Raw genomic sequence first — 18980 nt, forward strand, 5'->3', positions numbered from 1 at the left:
ATTTTTTTTTGTGTCTATCATCACTTTTAGGACAGTAAAATGGCTTAGATTTTCTTCAACAGTATCTTTTCTGATAGGAAAGTGAATCTAGTTGGTACTTTTGGGGTTCAAAAGTAAAAAATTCCTAATAGTTTTCGAAAGCGCAAAGAAAAAGAAAAAGAAAAAATAAGAAAAGACGAGAACTTTACGCAAAATCGATTTTGATTTTCGGTGTACATAACTCTAAAACAAATTACCGTAGATATAATATGAAAGTTTCACTGGTAGTTAATATTAGCATTTTCTATACACGATAAAATTTTCAAAAAATATTGATTTGCCTTGAACTGTTAACGGACATTTTTAGTTTTTTTTTCTACCAATTGTCAATAAAATTTTATTTGTTGAGTAAAAATGCATGAAAATTTAATACAAGGCTCCTGATATATTGCTACAATAGCATTGAAAAATATTAAAAATACAGATATAATTTTTTTTTATAAGCATTCATTATTTTAAGTTCAAATTTTGACAAAATGTATCAAATTTAAAATTTAGAAGTTATTTTGTAGCTTAAAATGTATAAAGTGTTCAACTTTTATATGTAAACATTGAAAATTTAAAACAAGGTTCCACGTAAATAGGTTATATAAAAATTACTTTATTCACAATAATATCATCAAATATATTACTTAGTAATATCATAAGCTGACTGACCGTCTTCGCTCAGTATCGTGTTTCTTATAAAATTATATTATATCATTAAATTCAAATTTAACACCATTCATAACAGTGACCCAATTTTAACCTACTGTACAGCAGAGTGACATCCACTTATCCACCTTTTTGTTATATCGTATTTGCCCACCATTTTAAGAATAATTATATAATTCCACTAATATCTAAACTCTAAATTCATATTTTTTATAAATAGTTATTAGGTACACTCAACTAGAGTGATCATATTGTAGTCCTTTTTCTCATCTTTTATAAAAATGATTGGTAATTATGTTGAAGTTTTTAAATTTTTTATAAGGTTAATTTATTTCATTAAAAATAAAAATAAAATAATATAAAAATAGGATACATTTAATTCTTTTTTTTTGTACAATATGGAATTGAGATATCAAATATTTAAATTGGTAGCATTTTTGGTTCGATTAGAATTTCATTGACAGCACAAAATAATGGTTGTTTAACTGCAAATAATACAGCTTCTGCGATATTTGATGGCTCGAGAATTTCATTATTAGAGCTGCAGTCATATCGATTTAAAGCCTAAATTTATAAAACAATATCATTATTGTATCAAAATAATACAGGAAACTATTTTTACCTCATAATCACTAGTTCTATGTAATAATTCAGTTTTAACGTCTCCAGGTTGAATGCAGGTGACTTTTACATTGTGCTCAGTCATCTCAGTTCTTAGTGCACTAGCTATGCCCTCCATGAAAAATTTTGTTCCCGAGTATACCCCTAAACCTGGAAATGACTTTAAAATATCATAAATTTTTTGATTTACATATAAAGCTAACTATACAAGTTCTGAGTTTACTACTTACTCTTCGACCAGCGTTTGATGTTATATTTACAACATGGCCAGAATTTCTTAATGTCATGGTAGGAAGAACAGCTCCAAGACAATTTAACATACCATTACAATTCACTCGTACCATTTCATCCCATTCGTCTAATTTACATTTATCAAATGTTGTATAAAACATTACTCCTGCATTTATAATCATTATATCGATTGGGCCAATTGATTCTTCAACATTTCTAACCACTGTTCTTACCTAATTTTATTTATATATTATATATAACAGCTATAACATTAGTTCATAAAGCAATATATAAACTAAATAATTAAATTTACATTAATCGGATTAGTAACATCCATTTCATATGGAAAAACAGTGTTTTTGTTAGTCACACCTAATGAATATATCTTATTTTTTAATTCCATCAGACGATGAATTCGTCTTCCTGTTGGAATCACTATAGCTCCAGCTAATGCCAGGCTTTTAGTTATTTCGTAACCGATTCCCGAAGAAGCTCCAGTAATAAATACAACTTTTGACTTTAAAGGCAATGACTGTGTTAGTAATGATTTCTCCGAACCTAAAAAAAAAAATAGGTATACTGTGTGAATCATATAATACATTAGGTTATTTTTACTTTACTAAATACGTACTTAACTAATGAAGAATGTAAATATAAATTATTTATTTTTTTTAGTCCAGACAAAAGATTTAAAATAATTGTTTTTATAAAACCATCCTACATTGTTAATATTATAAATTTAAATTACCTTTGGTTATGGCCATTTGTGGAATTAAATTCAAATCGGCTAATGTTTTCAATATTCTATGGCATTCATTACTGTCTAAATTTGGATACTTTAAATTGGCAGAAGCTAAATACGATTCAACGTTTATTTTTTTCACTGTTGATTGATTCTGAAAATAATTATTATCTTCCACAGTAGAATTTAATAAATAAGAGAGTGAAGCTAATTGAGGTTGAAGAATTGAATTTTTTTCAATTATTTCCGTCCATTTTTTGTAAGATACGCATTCTAAACTGTATCCAACGTCCTTCATTACTTCCCATAAATGTCTATGAAAATACCAATAATATATTATTCATATAATTACCATTTACGATTTCAAAACGTAATACCTACTTTGAATTCAACGTGTCATTAACTAAATGGTAGATTTTTCCTGATGAGTCATTTATATTCTGTGTCAGTTCCACAATAGTATTTGCAACAAAATCAACAGGTGTTAGTTCAATCTGTAAATAATTTAGCATATTATAAATTGTTTGTTTTATAATTTATCCTCTTGTATCATAATAATATTTTAATACCCTATGCTTATTATAATACTTACCTCCCAGCTTATGTCAGGATATGCATTCGTATATAATACGCCTTGTATTATAAATAAAGTAAAATCTGCCAAGTTCCAGCTAGATACCAATCTACTTCCACTTATGTTTCCACATCTAAATATTGATGCTGGTAATCCTTTTTTAATAGCATTCAAAATTAACTGTTCAGCCAGCCACTTAGTTTGCCCATAACCATTTTTGAGCAATGGTGCCCAGTTTTCAGGGTTATCATTCTCTGAAATATCCTTAAGCCCTTGAGGAAAAACAGCCGATGAGCTGAAAATGTGGCAGATAAACATTTTTTCATGTTTTAATATTATATTATAATTTTTAGCATTATTTTAAATATTGTGGTTATTTACATATGTCTTATCATTAATGTTTTAAACTTTTGTTATAATCTTACTGTGGTTTTTTTAATATTTTTGTAAACAGTAATATGTATTTTATTAAAATAAGTATTTTCTATTATAAATAAATAATAATAATCAGCTCAATCAATACGACTTTATTTCATCGACTTGCTATCTAGTTGCAGTATTCAAGTACACTATAATAGTTTAAATACCCATAATTTTCATACAAGACAGTGTTTTTGAAAGGTTTATTATAGTTTAAAGTGTTATAGTTAGGTATAGCTGTATAGAAAAGCATAGCTAAGGTACTTAGTAACATATAGAGTATAGGCAAAAGCTATAATATTGCGATAGGATCTGAATCTAATACAAAATAAGCTGTTTAAATTGTGTTTTTAATTTTAATTTTCTCTGAGGGTGAATTAAGATTAAATAAATGATACAAAACCCATCTTATTTATTAACTGAATATTATTTTAAAATTGTTAAACAATAAAAAATAAATAATATCAATATTGACCACTTTTTACTGACCTAATATGGTGCAATGGTTTAATTTTACCATCCGTACAAAATTGTATTATATTTTTGGTACCTATGACATTATTTGTATACAATGCTCCAAATGGATATAATAAATTAACCTGAGCAGCTGCATGTATAACATAGTCAATATCAAAACATAGTGCTTCATAGTCATCATCTGACATTCCAAAATGTACTAAAGACACATCACCTAAAACATAGATAAACTGTTTAGATAATTTATAAAATATATAATATATTATTATATATGGATACAAGGTTTAACTACTCCAACTTTATACATAATGTAGAATTTTAACTTAAAGTAGAACCTAGTTATATTATATATTTGTGTATTATATAATATTATGTATATTATGTCTACATTCTACAACCTACTCATGTATGATGTATGTTTATTAATCTAATAAGCATACAATGTTTATGAATCATAAAGTATGATGTATGCAGTGTTGGGTAAGTTACTTTTAAAAAGTAATTAAGTTACTCTACTCATTAGAGATCAATGTAATGAAGTTACTTAACTCATTATGCACATAAAATTGTAATGAAATTACTTTACTTTTCAAATAGAAAAGTAATTACATTACTTCCTCGTTACAAAAAAAAATTCTTAGCAATTATCATTCGTCAAATAATAATGTAAGTATATACACTACTTATAGTAAAAAGGTATAATTTTAAAAAGATGTACAAAAAAATATAAAAAATAGTTCTTTATAATTGTACTTATCAATAGTAATTAATTATTATTATATTATTATGTATTTATGTCATAAACTCACAAATTAAATAAATAGGTACCTAAATTAATTAAAACTTTTTCTTTATTTCATTAATTTTTAGAATACAATATGTTATTATTTATTTGTTTTTTAAATTAACTTTACATAATAGAATACCTTCAGTTGTTATTGCTCATATGTGATCTTTTTTTAGAACAAATGTCCCCTGCAACACTAAATAATCGCTCAACAAAAGCACTATATGGTAAAGCTGTGTTGTATTTAATAAAAATATTCTTGACTAACGTCATTGAATTTAAAACTGTGAGATCAGATGTAAAAGGAACTTTCATAAATCGTTAAATTTCTGGATATGGTTCTTCAACAACTTCATCATTGAAGAAAAATTTGTTTTCACATGGAGATAATATTTTTAGTTTTTTTTTCAATTTGAAATAGGTAGGTACTAAATAATTTGAAACTGTAACGTGTTATACTATAGAAATTACCTATCTAAGGTAATCCATTATATTTTTGTTACTTGGAAATAATTCTAGTGAAATTACGTAACGCGTAACAAACAAAGTAACTTTTGCTACGTTATTACCCACACTCGCTGTATGTCTATTGTATAGATTATCATTTATATTTTAGAGGCAGTATTTATAGTGGGAATGAAACCGGCCTTAGGAAAAATTATATCTGAATCTGGCATTGCTTACAATGTCTTAACTTGTCAATTATAAGATAAATACATATATTTATCAACAATTGTAATAACCCTTGATGATTTGATTAACGTTAGGATTAGGTAACTCAAATTATATCTACTCCCTAATGATAATATTATAACTATTCATTTAGTTTTAGGTATACCTACTATAATAATTTTATAATTTTATTATTATAATATCTTTAAATGATGTCTCATTATTATTAGTTATAATAAATAATACCTAATAAAAATTTATTATATCTCTATTCTGTAATAACAGAATACCATTAGTACATTAGGTACCTACCCTAATGCCCAATTAAATATAGATATGATTAAATTATCATGTAAGTATGTAACTGTATAATAATTTATGGTTAAAAAAAAAAATCGAAAAAAAGTAATATCTAAATATGAGTATAAGTAGAAATTTAGTATGTACCCAGGCGGCCAATCCCCACACATTGAGTTTTGGCCCCATCTACTAAATGTTTTTGAGGTCCCGTATACAAAACTTTCAATAATAAAATACAACCCATTACAAACGATACAGCCATACAGGTGTTCCATTGTAATTTTTTAGTAATCAATGATTAACCTGCTGCTTAAGATAGCAAAATGTTAAATATTTTTTTTTTATAAAATAAGTTTACCTATCAACATTTCAATAATTACAAATTAATTTCAACGGGCCCCTAAAATAGCTAAGCTCCTGTACTCCAGGTTTAACAAACTTCCCTGCCTAGTGGAGGCCCTGCATGTATCTATAGTATCTTTCACAAATCTTTAATTTAAAATGTATATTGTTAGGTACCTTTTAAGACAATAACTTTAGAATAAAATGGGCCACTTGAAGAACCGACACTTAAATTATACCGTTTCATTGTCTGCTCAAGCTTTTCCAAAGGTTTGTATTCTGCAGAATCCCTTATCAAACAAAATATGTTTACCTAGAAAAAACATATTTTATTTAATAGGCAGTAGTAGAAATAGAGGAATAAATAAATATTAGTATATAGATAATAATTACTTGAGTTTGCAATAACTTTTGCAAAATAAACGCACCAACAAATCCTGTTGCCCCAGTAAGGAGTACATTACCATTAGTGAATTTATTTTTATTTAGATTTACAGCTCTCCAAAACCATCTAATCATTTTATCTGAACTAGAAATATACATAATGTTTGTTATGAAATGTTATTACTTTATTAGGTACTTATATCTAATCAAGAATCTATATCCATTACATAGTAAAGTCATTAACAAGATTATTTAGTTCCTCCATCAAGTTAATTTCATGTGATGCAGATGATATGTTTTGATCTAATAACGATGCCATTGCTTTAACATTGGGGTTTAGAAATAGATCATGTACACGAAATTGAGTTCCAAATGTACAATTTAATTCGCCAATTACACTAGCTGCTAATAATGAATGCCTAAAATTAAAAATTAAAATCAATAAAAAACAATATGACAGAAGTTTAATACATTTTCACAAATTACAATATAGTATTATTGTAGGAATAAAATAATAAATGTATTGCCTAGTAGGTACCTACTAATATTCTTTTTTCTATAAATAGTATGAATATACCTATGTCCTAGACATGTCAGTATGTCCTAAAATAAGTAGATCTTATAATCTGTGGTAATTGCACAAATTGTCATCTACTTATTTATCTTATTATCAATTAATATTTAATAGGGACATGCTCAAGAATGAGATGGAGATTAGAGAGTAGAGACAGTGACATTTGCTATCTTGTACGTTTGTAAAACGAGACAACAAACGCATGGGTAGTGGAGTTATAGTTGCTTATATAGTCTATAGATTTTACAATTTAAAATAATATGCCGTATAGATACCACTAGATAGTAGATATGACACTAATTACTTTCTGTATAGTATAATATTGTACCACTGTATAGAGATATCATAATTAAAAATAGGTACTTACGTAGCCACGTAGGTATTCAAAAATTTGCTTCCTAGCCTAGCATGGTTTTTAGATAAATTGTAAAATACAAGTATTGTATGTTGGTGTAGGTTTTAATTTTACTTTAATGTAGTCAATTGACGAAAAGAAACTTGGAATTTCTGCACATTGATTAATAATTTGTAAGTTTGTTGAGAATTTAAAATAGGTACCTAATATATGTTTTTAACGTGATAACAATATCACAAAACTAACACCTTTGAAACTTAAATTTTGATGTTATGTATATTGTATATAGATGTTCAAACTATAATCTTGTAGAGTAATACTAGCGTAGTGTACAAAATATATAAAATAGTGTTAAACTAATAGATTATTTTCTACTTACCCGCCATTCTCGAAAAAATTGTCTTCAACATCAAGACTGTACGTTTTTAGAGCCTTACAAAATATGGTACCCACTGTTTTTTCAGTTTGCGTTTTAAAGTTTTCAACTAAAATACCATTTGCTTCATCCAAGATAATTTTCGGTAAAACTGATTTATCTAATTTACCAGAAGCTTCCACAACTGGCAATCTACAATTAAGTTATAATTAAACATCACTTTATTGGTACTATTTAATTTTGTTATAAATTATAACTTATATACCTACTTACCTAATATAATTATTTATGTTATTGTAATATTTAAATATTTAAAAGTATTCTATAATTATTAAATATTAATTAATAATAATATTACTATGTTAATAGGTAGGTATTTAATACTAAAGACGGATTAAGATTATTATTATGACCATTAATATTATGTATACCCATATTATAGGTAGGTAACATTGATAAGTGATAGTCAAATGTAATCGTTTAGTACCTACTTAGATAATATTGTTTATCGTTTTCGTTTAGGCATAAAGTTTTGATTGTAAGTTTTTGATTTATTTTACCATACCCGTGGGCCGTGAGTTTAAGACACACCTAAATTTGTACACTAAAAAAAACTTGTTAAAATTACCTACCTAACAATACTATAAACCAATAATCATCTATAATAAATAATTTTTAATCTATTGCTTATTAGCTATAAAAATAATAAAATAATAACAATTGGCACGAGTTGTCCATATAATAATATGATATTTTATACAAACCTATCCAAAAAGAAGAAAAATGGCGGAACCATGTAAAATGGTAATTTAAGCTTCAATCTTTGTTTTAATGACGATGCCGATAAATTTGCTTCAGCTTCTAATACAACGTATCCTATTAAATACTTGTCAGTGCCTTCTTCTCCAATGGATAAAACACACACGGAATTTACTTCAGGCTCACTTAAAATAGTAGCTTCGATAGCCTATACAAATAAATTATGTAGGTAAACCAATTATTAATAAATATATTTATATATTATAAAGCATTGAGTGAGTAGTGACTACAGTCTATATAATGATAGACGTAGATATTTCTTTAGATTGGACAATAATTACTTATCGCATATATTATTAAGGTTAAACAACAAAAGCATCATAACAATTTTTTTGGAGAAAGAACCTCAATAGATTTGATTTTATATTTTATGACGTACCTATAATCATTGTTATAATATTTATATCTGTAGTCTGTATACCCTGTATAGTCGTTGAATGCATTATGACAGTATATAATTTATATGCTATAAACTAACCTGTAGTTCAACAGTATAGCCTCTAATTTTAACCATAGTATCACATCGTCCACTAATCTCTAAACTTCCATCAGTTCTTAAATAACCCCAATCGCCGGTTTTGTATAACCGATCACCAAATTCTTTTGGTACTGTACTGGGTCGTTTAATAAATCTTAAAGCGGTTAATTCTGGGCGATTTAAATATCCGATTGCAAGTGTTGGTCCTCCGACGTATATCTATATACAATTAAATAAGATGAATTACATTAAAGTGGTTAATATTTGTCTATGTTTACTCAAAAAAGTAATAAAAAACAATAACCAATCGAATAACATATAATTTTACCTCGCCTGATATTCCTATACTTTTTACATTGTATTCGTTGTCCATTATTAATACATGAACACCAGGAAATGGTGCACCGACGGGAACAAATTTGCTTTGTCCTAAGTCACTTGCTTTTGAAACATCTATACAATTTTAAATAATAAATAATAAGTAAAAATAATTAATTAATTATATATTTACCAGCACAAGTCACGTCATGGCATTCAGATACACTAAAAAAATTAAACATTTTGACCCACGGAACAATTTTTTCCATTCTGTCTCTTAAAGATGATGTCATTACTTCCCCACATATCCAAATTTGTCTGACAAATATGCAATAAATTAATAAAACTTTTAATTTAGAAAGAATTTATGTAAAGAAACATTTTAATATATTGAGTATTAATAAATTTTAAATATTATGGTCTATTAATATTGAATTAATTATTTTACTTACCTAAGTGTTTGGAAACCTTCAGGTACATTTATACCCTTGTAATCTAGGACTGATTGTAAAAGGGATGGTGTGAATAACATTCTTGTTATTTTATTTTTCCGTAGAAACTCCAATAATCTTGGAGGATCATAAATAGCATCATCAGGAATTATATACAAAGGAATTCCTATAAATATATGCGTATATTATAAATTGTAATATATTAGACAATATAATAAATAAAGTCAACCATCAACATATGTTACAGTACTATATACACATTACACAGTTATTAAAAACAAACATAAAATATATACTATTGAATTCAGAAATTCTATATATAATCTATATACATAGGTATATATATAAGCCAAATACCACTCATTCATTCATTCATCGCTAAAACTCTAAAACTACAAAACGTAAGAACTTACAATTTAGAATAGTGGTTCCTCTAATGATCTACATGTTCAATAAGAAAGGATTTTCCGATATTCACATTTTAAAGAGTTGGTCAAACAGGGATCTTGAGATTCACGATGGAAATTGAATTTTTTTTTTTTATAAATGTCAAATGGTTGGCATTGGTTACTAGGGCAGTCGCAGATCAATTACAATCATGCATCAAATTGCCACGCTTATGGCACCGAATGAAGAAACTATAACTTAAAACCAAACGTATGTGTATGGCTTATATACTCGAAAGACAAAAACTACTCAATTGAATTTGACGAAAATCTCATAGATTCTTTTTGGGTAAGTAGGTATATTTAGGTAGTAAGTATATTTTAAAGGGTAAGTAGTTTAAACCACGTAAAAAATATGCTAACTGCTAAGTATTGAATACAATCCACGACTTGTGGTTGCCCATCTATGTTAAATTATTTCACAAAGCTAGGTACACTGACGCTGATTTGTCAGTGAACAAAGGTACACTAAAACTGAGATACACTTAAATCAAGATACACCCATACACTTATACTTGCTAGAATTGTTAAAAAAAAAACTGCACAAGGTCGAAACCAGGATATTCAGATAGGTAGTATTATATATATAAAATAAAAATATAACAAATATAACTATTAACTATTTAATTAGTAAGCTAATTTCTAAAATTATAAAATTATTCATAGTAGAGGTAATAATATGACAAAAAAAATATATTTCTCTTTATGCTTTATAAATTACTCATTTATAAATGTATTATATTTAAAAATATTTAATTGGAAATATGCATTTATATTTTACAATTTACACCTAGGTAAATATAATAATAACATACCTATAGTAATAAATAATAATACATCATACATAACCTAGCTGTTTAATGATTAATATTTATTATTAATTATTATAATGGTTTTTTTTTTTAGTAGTTCAAATATGTTTCAGCATATCGAGTGCTACCTATTAGTTATTATAGATATTATTATACAATTATATTAACAATATTAATGATATGATAGCTGACTAAGGTCTAAGGTTAATATGAATGATAATAATATTAATTATATATTGTTTAATTATAGTGTTAATAACTTATTTGTAAGTTATTATAATAGAAATAGGTAATAATAATTATTTTATTGATCTTAATCGTCTGATGAAAATAATATTATTTAAAAGTACCGCCAATCTATACCATTTAATTAATATAAAAGTGTATTTACCTTTAAGTAATGGTCTTATCATTTCCCATATGAAAAATACGTTACAAGCTTCTCTGTCATCAGCCACGTAAGGATACGCTTTATGTCTCCATGTAAATGAATATACAGCCCCGCGATGAGGACATTGAATACCTTTACAATTGAATTTTACATTTTTATATAGTATATTATAAGTAAATTACTATTTAGTACCTACTTAGTGAAACCCTGAAAAAAAATACCTCACCACATTTTGATTTCGTAGCAAAACTGTTTTCAAAAATATTAGGTAAATACCTATAACCAACTACCACATTTACTAAAGAAATGTAATCTAGATAGTAGTTTTTTTATTTTTATATTTCCATATTTTTTAAAGTCGGTAACCAATTAAAGTTATCGATTAGTTTATACTCATAGTTGTTCTAATACAGTAATAGATACATGTATACACCAATTGGTGTCTTAAGTCTAAACTAAATATTGAAAAACCTATTATACAAAATATATACCGGGCAATCCATCTAATGTATGGCACTCATTTATTCAAAAAATATTAACGTTTTTAAAAAAATAAGTAAGTAATTACAATAATTTGAAGTCATTAAAATACAACATTTTTCTAGGAAATCATATTTTTACTATTTTTTGTTATTAATAATTTTTAAAATTTATTTCCAAAGTACTATATTTTAGATTCTGAGTCGAACAATGAATGTATTGATTTTACAATGATGTGTGTTTTTTATTTTAGATTCTGAGTGGAACGATGATTGTATTGATTTTACAATGATGTGTGTTTTTTTATTTTTTATTTTTAATTTTTTTTGTGTCTGTGTACATGATAAGTAGTCGAAATAATGCTACGATTTTCAACTTCAGTATCTTGTTCAATCAGAAAGTGAATATCGTTGGTGTATTGGGGAGGTCAAAATTTAAATTTCCCAGTAGTTTTCAAAAGCGCCGGGAAAAAAAAAAGAAAAATTAAGGAAAAACGGGAATTTTTACGCAAAATCTGTTTTCGAGAAAATCGATTTTGGTTTTTGGTGTAACTTTGAAAAAAATTACCGTGGATACATGAAATTTTGACTGAATGTTTACATTTCCATTTTCTATACACGATAAAATTTTCAAAATATTTTGACTTATTTTGAGCTCTTTACGGACATTGTCAGTTTTCATTTTTTTTTAGTTTTTTTTTTAAAAATATCAATAAAATTTTATTTGTTTATCAAAAAAGCTTGAAAATTTAATAGAAAGCTCCTAGTATATTGTTTCAAAGGCAGATGAAAAATATTAAAAATCGTTAGTCACAGTTTTTTTTTTATAAGCATTTAAAGTTCAAAAAATGACAAAATATGGAAAAATCACGAAAATTTGCAAATTATTTCGAGTTAGAAATTCATAAAACTTTTTTTTTTAAAATCTAAGATATGAAAATGTAATACAAGATTCCTTATAAGATTATCTACCTTTATCAAACAAAAAATATCTATAAGAAAGTCAAATTAAATTTTTATGATCGTTTGAAATTAGTAGTACATAATTATGAAAATGCGTCATTTAAAATTGAAGTTCAGCCCGCCACTGCTATTAAACTCACCTTTATTTTTTATTAATGCAGCCCTTGACAAAAAATAGAAAACAAATATGGCTCGCATGGTTATAAAGGTTGCCGACCCCTGTACTAAACTATTCGTAAATTTTCTAAATACTTATAAATAATATAAACATCTTGTCCGTAATATGATTTTTATAGATCGAAATACTCTAAATAATAACCCGTTTCGGAATATGAAATTAAAAATGCATTTTGTCAATAAAAAAGGTAAAAATTTAAATTTAAAAGCGGGTGAGTGGGTGTCGGTCTGCTGTATAGTAGTTTGCAAGTGGGCCAGGAGCCTTGTATTAAATGGCCAAGCTTTTTCAACCAACAGACAAATTGTATAGACATTTATAGAAAAAAACTAAAAAATTGAACATTAAATATGTTTGCAGACAACTCAAAATATTTTGAAAATTTTATCTAGTATAGGAAATGATAAAATAAATATTTGATGCAAATTTAAATAAAGTATCTATGGTTATTAGTTTTGGAATTACAACAAAATAAGAAAATCAGATGAGAATTTGTTCATTAACGGGTGAATATTAAATGTATAATAAAATTCGTAAAAATTTAATTTGACATTCAGGAAAAATTGTTTTATGTTAAATGCAGAAAAGCTTAAAGGAATCTTGTATTACATTTTCAAATCTTTGATATAAATAGAAACATTTTTATGAATTTCTAACTCCAAATAATTTGACAATTTTCGTGAATTTAATGAATTTTGACAAAAATTTAACTTCAGACATCCCACACCCATAAAAAATTGATTTCCACTAACAACAACTTATGAGGAACGTTGTATTGTATTTTCAAGTTTTTTAACCAAGCATAAAATATTTTATCGACAATTGTTTAAAAAAACTAATAAAACACAAAATTATCTTATGTCTATAAATAATTCAAAAATTGTATTTTGCATAGGAATTGCTAATATAAACATTCGGTGAAAATTTTTTTAAGAGTTACACCAAAAGCCAAAATCGATTTTATCAAAAACCGATTTTGAGTAAGAACTCCCGTTTTTTTCTTAATTTTTTTTTGTTTTTCCAGGTATTTTTAAAAGCTGCCTAATTTTGACATCCCCAATGCTCAAACCACCGGAAAAGATACTGAAGTTGAAAATCAAAGCATTAGTTCAACCAGTGGCGTCGAACTAATTTTTTTTTAGGTGTGGCAATGAACAATTACTTATATTCACCTAATCCCATTGGCTATTACTATATTAGAACTAAGTCATGGGGGCACCGTCGGCCGACGTCTCTGAGGTGATGTACCTACTGAAGACACGTCCGTCTGCAGTTTTCACAGATTTTCGAGACGCTTCGCTTATATACCTATATTATTATCATATTATGTTTTTGTACCCACTCGTTAATTCACGCAATATTATAATGTATAACCAAATGTATAATGAATAAAATATATTTTCAACTACTTATGTGTACACAGACACACACAAAAAAATAACAATAAAAAACACTCATCATTGTAAAGTGAATACATTCATCAACCGTTCAGAATCTAAAATACCTAGAACAAATATAATTTTTTTTAAATTATTGTTTTGTATCGACTTAAAAGTTTAAAGTATGTTAAACATTATTTTAAATAATGAGTGTCATTAAATGGACTACGATGTAACGTATGCTTTAAATATATTATATAAATTAGTTATATTAACACTTTCTAGTTTTTATCAATGTAATTTTTGTACTAAATATATTTAAACCAACTTAAATAGTTAAGTATATGAATAATAAATGCAAAGAACTTAGAGAATAGATTATTTTTATACTGAAATTATCAAAAATTCATAATAAAATAATCACCATTTACGGCCAAACATACCCTTTGGTTTTCCCGTGGTACCAGATGAGAACACTACTATAGCTAAGTCATCCAGTTCATTTGGTTCTTTTTTGAGTAGTGATTTATCCACTGATTTCTTCAAACGATCGTACCAACCATTATCCAAATAAATCAGTTGCTGTTCTTCAAATCGACTTTCAAAGAATTCTTTAGTAAGAATTGCTTTGGGAGTCGAATCCTCTAAAACCGAACGAAGAAGTGGTAATGGATACGATACCTCCAGGATTAAACATGCACCCCCTATATATAGATACGATTTTAGAATATAAATTGTTGGGTATTAACCCTTTGCAAATAAATAATAAACACATAATATAATGACGTACGTACCAGCTTTATGAATAGCAATGTAACTAATGGTATACTCAAGACAACGTTCCATCATGATACCAACTATCGAGTTTTTGCAAACACCAATGCTCCTCAGTTTGGCGGCTAATAAATCTGTCATTTCATCTAATTCTTTAAACGTTACCTAAAATGATAAAAAAACAGTTCAACGTATTATATTTCAACTTTATATTAGGTATAATCAACTGAACTAACCATTGAGCCGTCAATATTAATTACGGCAACTGCATTTGGGGTAGCGTTTGCTTGAATTTTAAACATCTCGTCGAGACACCCTTGTTTGTCATAATTAGACATATTTACTAAAGGAACTTTTGACATTTTAAAATAGAAAGTTTTATTCTAATAAATAATAATAATAAATGTTTATAAAGATTTAAATTTAAACGTTAAATATATAATATGTGTCGAATGAAGTAAACATAATAAACTCTCAACAACGTGCGACGTAGGTACCAATACAACGAATGTTTACTAACAAATTGCAGCGTAACCGCATCTAAACGACTAAACAATTCTGTACATACTACATACTTATATATAGGTGCCGTATGATCATGTTTTTATCTATAACCAATTAATATGGAAGTAATATGTATGCTGATATACAATAAAGTGGCGTGATTTGTTTCGTAATCTTCATTTAACACGATTTAGTCACTATACCTGTCTACATCTATTTCTATGTCTATTTCTCGTGTAATTGTACTTATTTTATAATATATAATATATACAATGTGTAGGACTGTAGGTGTGTGTGTGTGTATATACGCAGTTTAACTGGTATTAGAGTACATTACAGAATTTTGGATATATTTTTTTATTATTAATAGATTGAGTGTTTGCAGTATTCAAAATCCTGATTCATAACATATATATTATAATTTAAATTTAAATATAAAAAGGTGGGCAAGTTGGTGCCGCTCTGATGTACAGTAAGTGTCTAGAAGGGTTGCTGTAACGGATGTGTTAAATAATTTGAATTAAATTATATAACAATTTTGTATACGAAAAAAGATTCTGAGCGAAGACGGTCTGTTAGCCTATAATATTACTAAGTATATTTTATGATATTATTCTTATTGAAGTAATTTATTTTAATATTATAAAAATTTAGTAATAGGTACAGTAGATTGAATTAATTTGTAACAATTGCATTTGAAAACATCATTATGTGTTTATAACATAATAATAATACACTATAGATCCTTCAAATGCCCAAGAAAATTATTTTTAAATTAAAAAAATATAACTGAAATCGTTTTTTTTTGTTTAAGTATCTAATTTTGTTCAATAATTCTGAACTTAAAATATTTTTATATAAAAAAAAAACTCCACCAGTATATTAATTTTTAGATTTTTTGTTACAATACTCACGATATGATGAACTTTTTATGAGAAACCTTGTTTTAAATTTTCAATCAATAGCTATAAAAATTTAACATTTTATACATTCCCAACTACAAAATAATTTGAACATTTTTGGGGTTTTATGAATTTTGTCAAAGTTTGAACTTTAAATATTTATAAAGAAAAATCATGCCATGAATCTTTTATAGTTTTCAACTGCTATTTTTACAAATTATGAAGGTTTACTTTAATTTACTTATGTATTTCCTTAAAAAACTAATCTACACAACCAAATTTAAATATTTCACATAAAATGTTCTATTATAAATTTATAACTATATTATTATTCTTATTACCAAATTACATTTTTAATGTATGATTATTATGATGATAATAACATTATAAAATATTCAGACTGACAAACCGTCTCCTATAAAAATCGTTTTTCCTAAACAATGATATTGGTTATATTACTATATCATTGAATTCAAATTTAATACAAACCATTATACTGTGACAGCGTGACCCACTTTCAGCCTATTGTACAGCAGAGCAACATCCACTTACATGCATTTTTCAAGTGTAGGTATCTATATAGTATTCTGTATTTTGTATTTTAAGACAAATTTTGAAAGATTTCGCCAATTCCTGATTTTCAATCTATTGTTATTGTGTATGTTGTACAATGCATGAGTGTGTATAAAAACACCTTATTTATTAAAAACAATTTTCACATACCTATTCGCTTCACGTTTATTGGGTTTGTATTTTGAACAAACCATAATATTATTAACGGTGTAACGGTTTACATAGCCAATAGCCATATTAGTTATTTTAGTTATAACTTATATAAGTATAAATTATTATAAGTTATGAACAAAAAAAAATTATCAATATTAATCCATACATTTTTCTTTATTAATCTAAAACATAAATAATAACTATAATCTAAAACATTTTTTTTAACCAGACGATTCAGACAAACCGTCGAGTAGAAACGCTGGTTAGAAATCAGGGAATGACAGGCTCATAGACATACTGCACAAAGGACGACAAGAGGACATTTTGCGGTGGACTATTGGACCAGGACGCCTGGCGGCTTTCGAGCCACCCCCGCAGGTTAGGTTACGACGGTGCGAGGTGCACTACAACAAGCGGACGACGGAAATGCTGCCCACGTTTGTAAAACCGGCCCGAGAGTTCGTTCTGGGGGCAGGGAGGCGGTCGGCCGGGCGGTTTACACTAGAAAGCGGAGATGGTGACATGATGATGAGGAGGAACTTTTGGAAGTGACGGTGAAACTGATCGAAGGGTAAGAAGATTGACGGTGACGCCAGTTCCGAGAAGCGCGACACGGCTTCAAGAATTTCGGGCGAGCCGGTTTCACGGACGTGGGCAGCATTTCCATTACTTGATACTATATATACTTTGTGGTCCTCCGACGGCGGCTGATCCCGATCATTTTCTACAACTGCCGCCGCTGAACGCCATATTTTTTTTAATCCATATCTGCCGTCGAGCTCGCATCCTCCTCATCCGCCGGCTGTTGCCTGTTTGGCTTCATATTATGTTGTAGTACACCAACCATAAGCCGTCGTCGTGGCCCGGTCACCGCAGAGGAGGCCGACTGCGTCCACCATCGGGATCGGCCTCGTGGCGTCCAGGTCCGACAGCCCGCTGGTTGTCCTCACTTTGTCCCCGGTGCAGTATGTCTGGTTATATATAGGCGCCTGCACTCCAGTTCCACGGAATGACATTCCCCGATGATATTATATCTAACTCAACCAGCGTTTCTCTCCAAGTTCGTCCGGTATTGCTTTCGTCAGTTGCCTGTGGTTTAGAGGTCTCGATTACACGTGTAGTGAACTACACGGGTACCCGTGTTTTTACGCAAGACGGGGTTAAGGTCCGTGTAATAAAAATACCCGTGTATACCCGTGTATTTAAATATCCGTGTATTTAAATACCCGTGAGCTAAAATACTCATATATTTACAACTCAAATACAATTGTATTTTAGTACTTTGCAGTTCTAACTTAACGATTTCTCCACTTTCTGAACTCAATATGACAGAGCATATCATATTATATTGTGTTTTTTAAGCAAAACTTTTAGATATTCAGAACATACTTAAATAATAAGTAGGTAAGGAATTGAAGACTATACAATTTTTATTATTAATAAATAACCAATTATTTGAATATACATAACGTAACATAAAGTATTTTTGAATTTTGAATTAATATGCAATATACATGGGTATTGTGCACGGATATACACGGGTATTAAAAACACGGGCTTTAATATAATTTTTATCCGCGTGCCCGGGCTCCATGTACCCGTGTATTCTATTACCCGTTCACGACCACGACCCCTACTGTGGTTAGTGGTTAGTGTAAATAATTAATTTTAAATACTTTAATATAAATAAAAAAATCTCGTGACTATGGTCAAAGATATTATTATTAAATATAACATTATTATGGCATTATTTAATATATTATTTCGTTTATAGCATTTAAAACCGAAAAGTTGTTTATTCAATAATAGCCAGA

The 18980-nt window shown here is 27.7% G+C and overlaps 1 protein-coding gene across 1 annotated transcript; it reads right to left on the bottom strand.

The window, feature by feature from the left end:
• Positions 1-1052: 1052 nt before the first annotated feature.
• On the bottom strand, positions 1053-15580 carry LOC100166955 (linear gramicidin synthase subunit D). Its single transcript, XM_001942582.5, has 21 exons — positions 15271-15580; positions 15055-15199; positions 14704-14964; positions 11265-11396; positions 9616-9781; positions 9357-9481; positions 9174-9298; positions 8846-9064; positions 8313-8515; positions 7552-7740; positions 6471-6662; positions 6253-6388; positions 6037-6172; positions 3771-3972; positions 2880-3156; positions 2669-2781; positions 2294-2601; positions 1859-2103; positions 1545-1778; positions 1316-1474; positions 1053-1257 (listed from the first exon to the last, which is right to left on the bottom strand). Exons 1-21 carry the CDS (start codon positions 15394-15396, stop codon positions 1114-1116), a joined length of 3837 nt encoding a protein of 1278 aa, XP_001942617.2. The 5' UTR covers positions 15397-15580; the 3' UTR covers positions 1053-1113.
• Positions 15581-18980: the final 3400 nt, after the last annotated feature.

The sequence above is a fragment of the Acyrthosiphon pisum genome, chromosome A2 (genome assembly GCF_005508785.2).
Source record: "Acyrthosiphon pisum isolate AL4f chromosome A2, pea_aphid_22Mar2018_4r6ur, whole genome shotgun sequence".
Lineage (NCBI taxonomy): Eukaryota > Metazoa > Arthropoda > Insecta > Hemiptera > Aphididae > Acyrthosiphon > Acyrthosiphon pisum.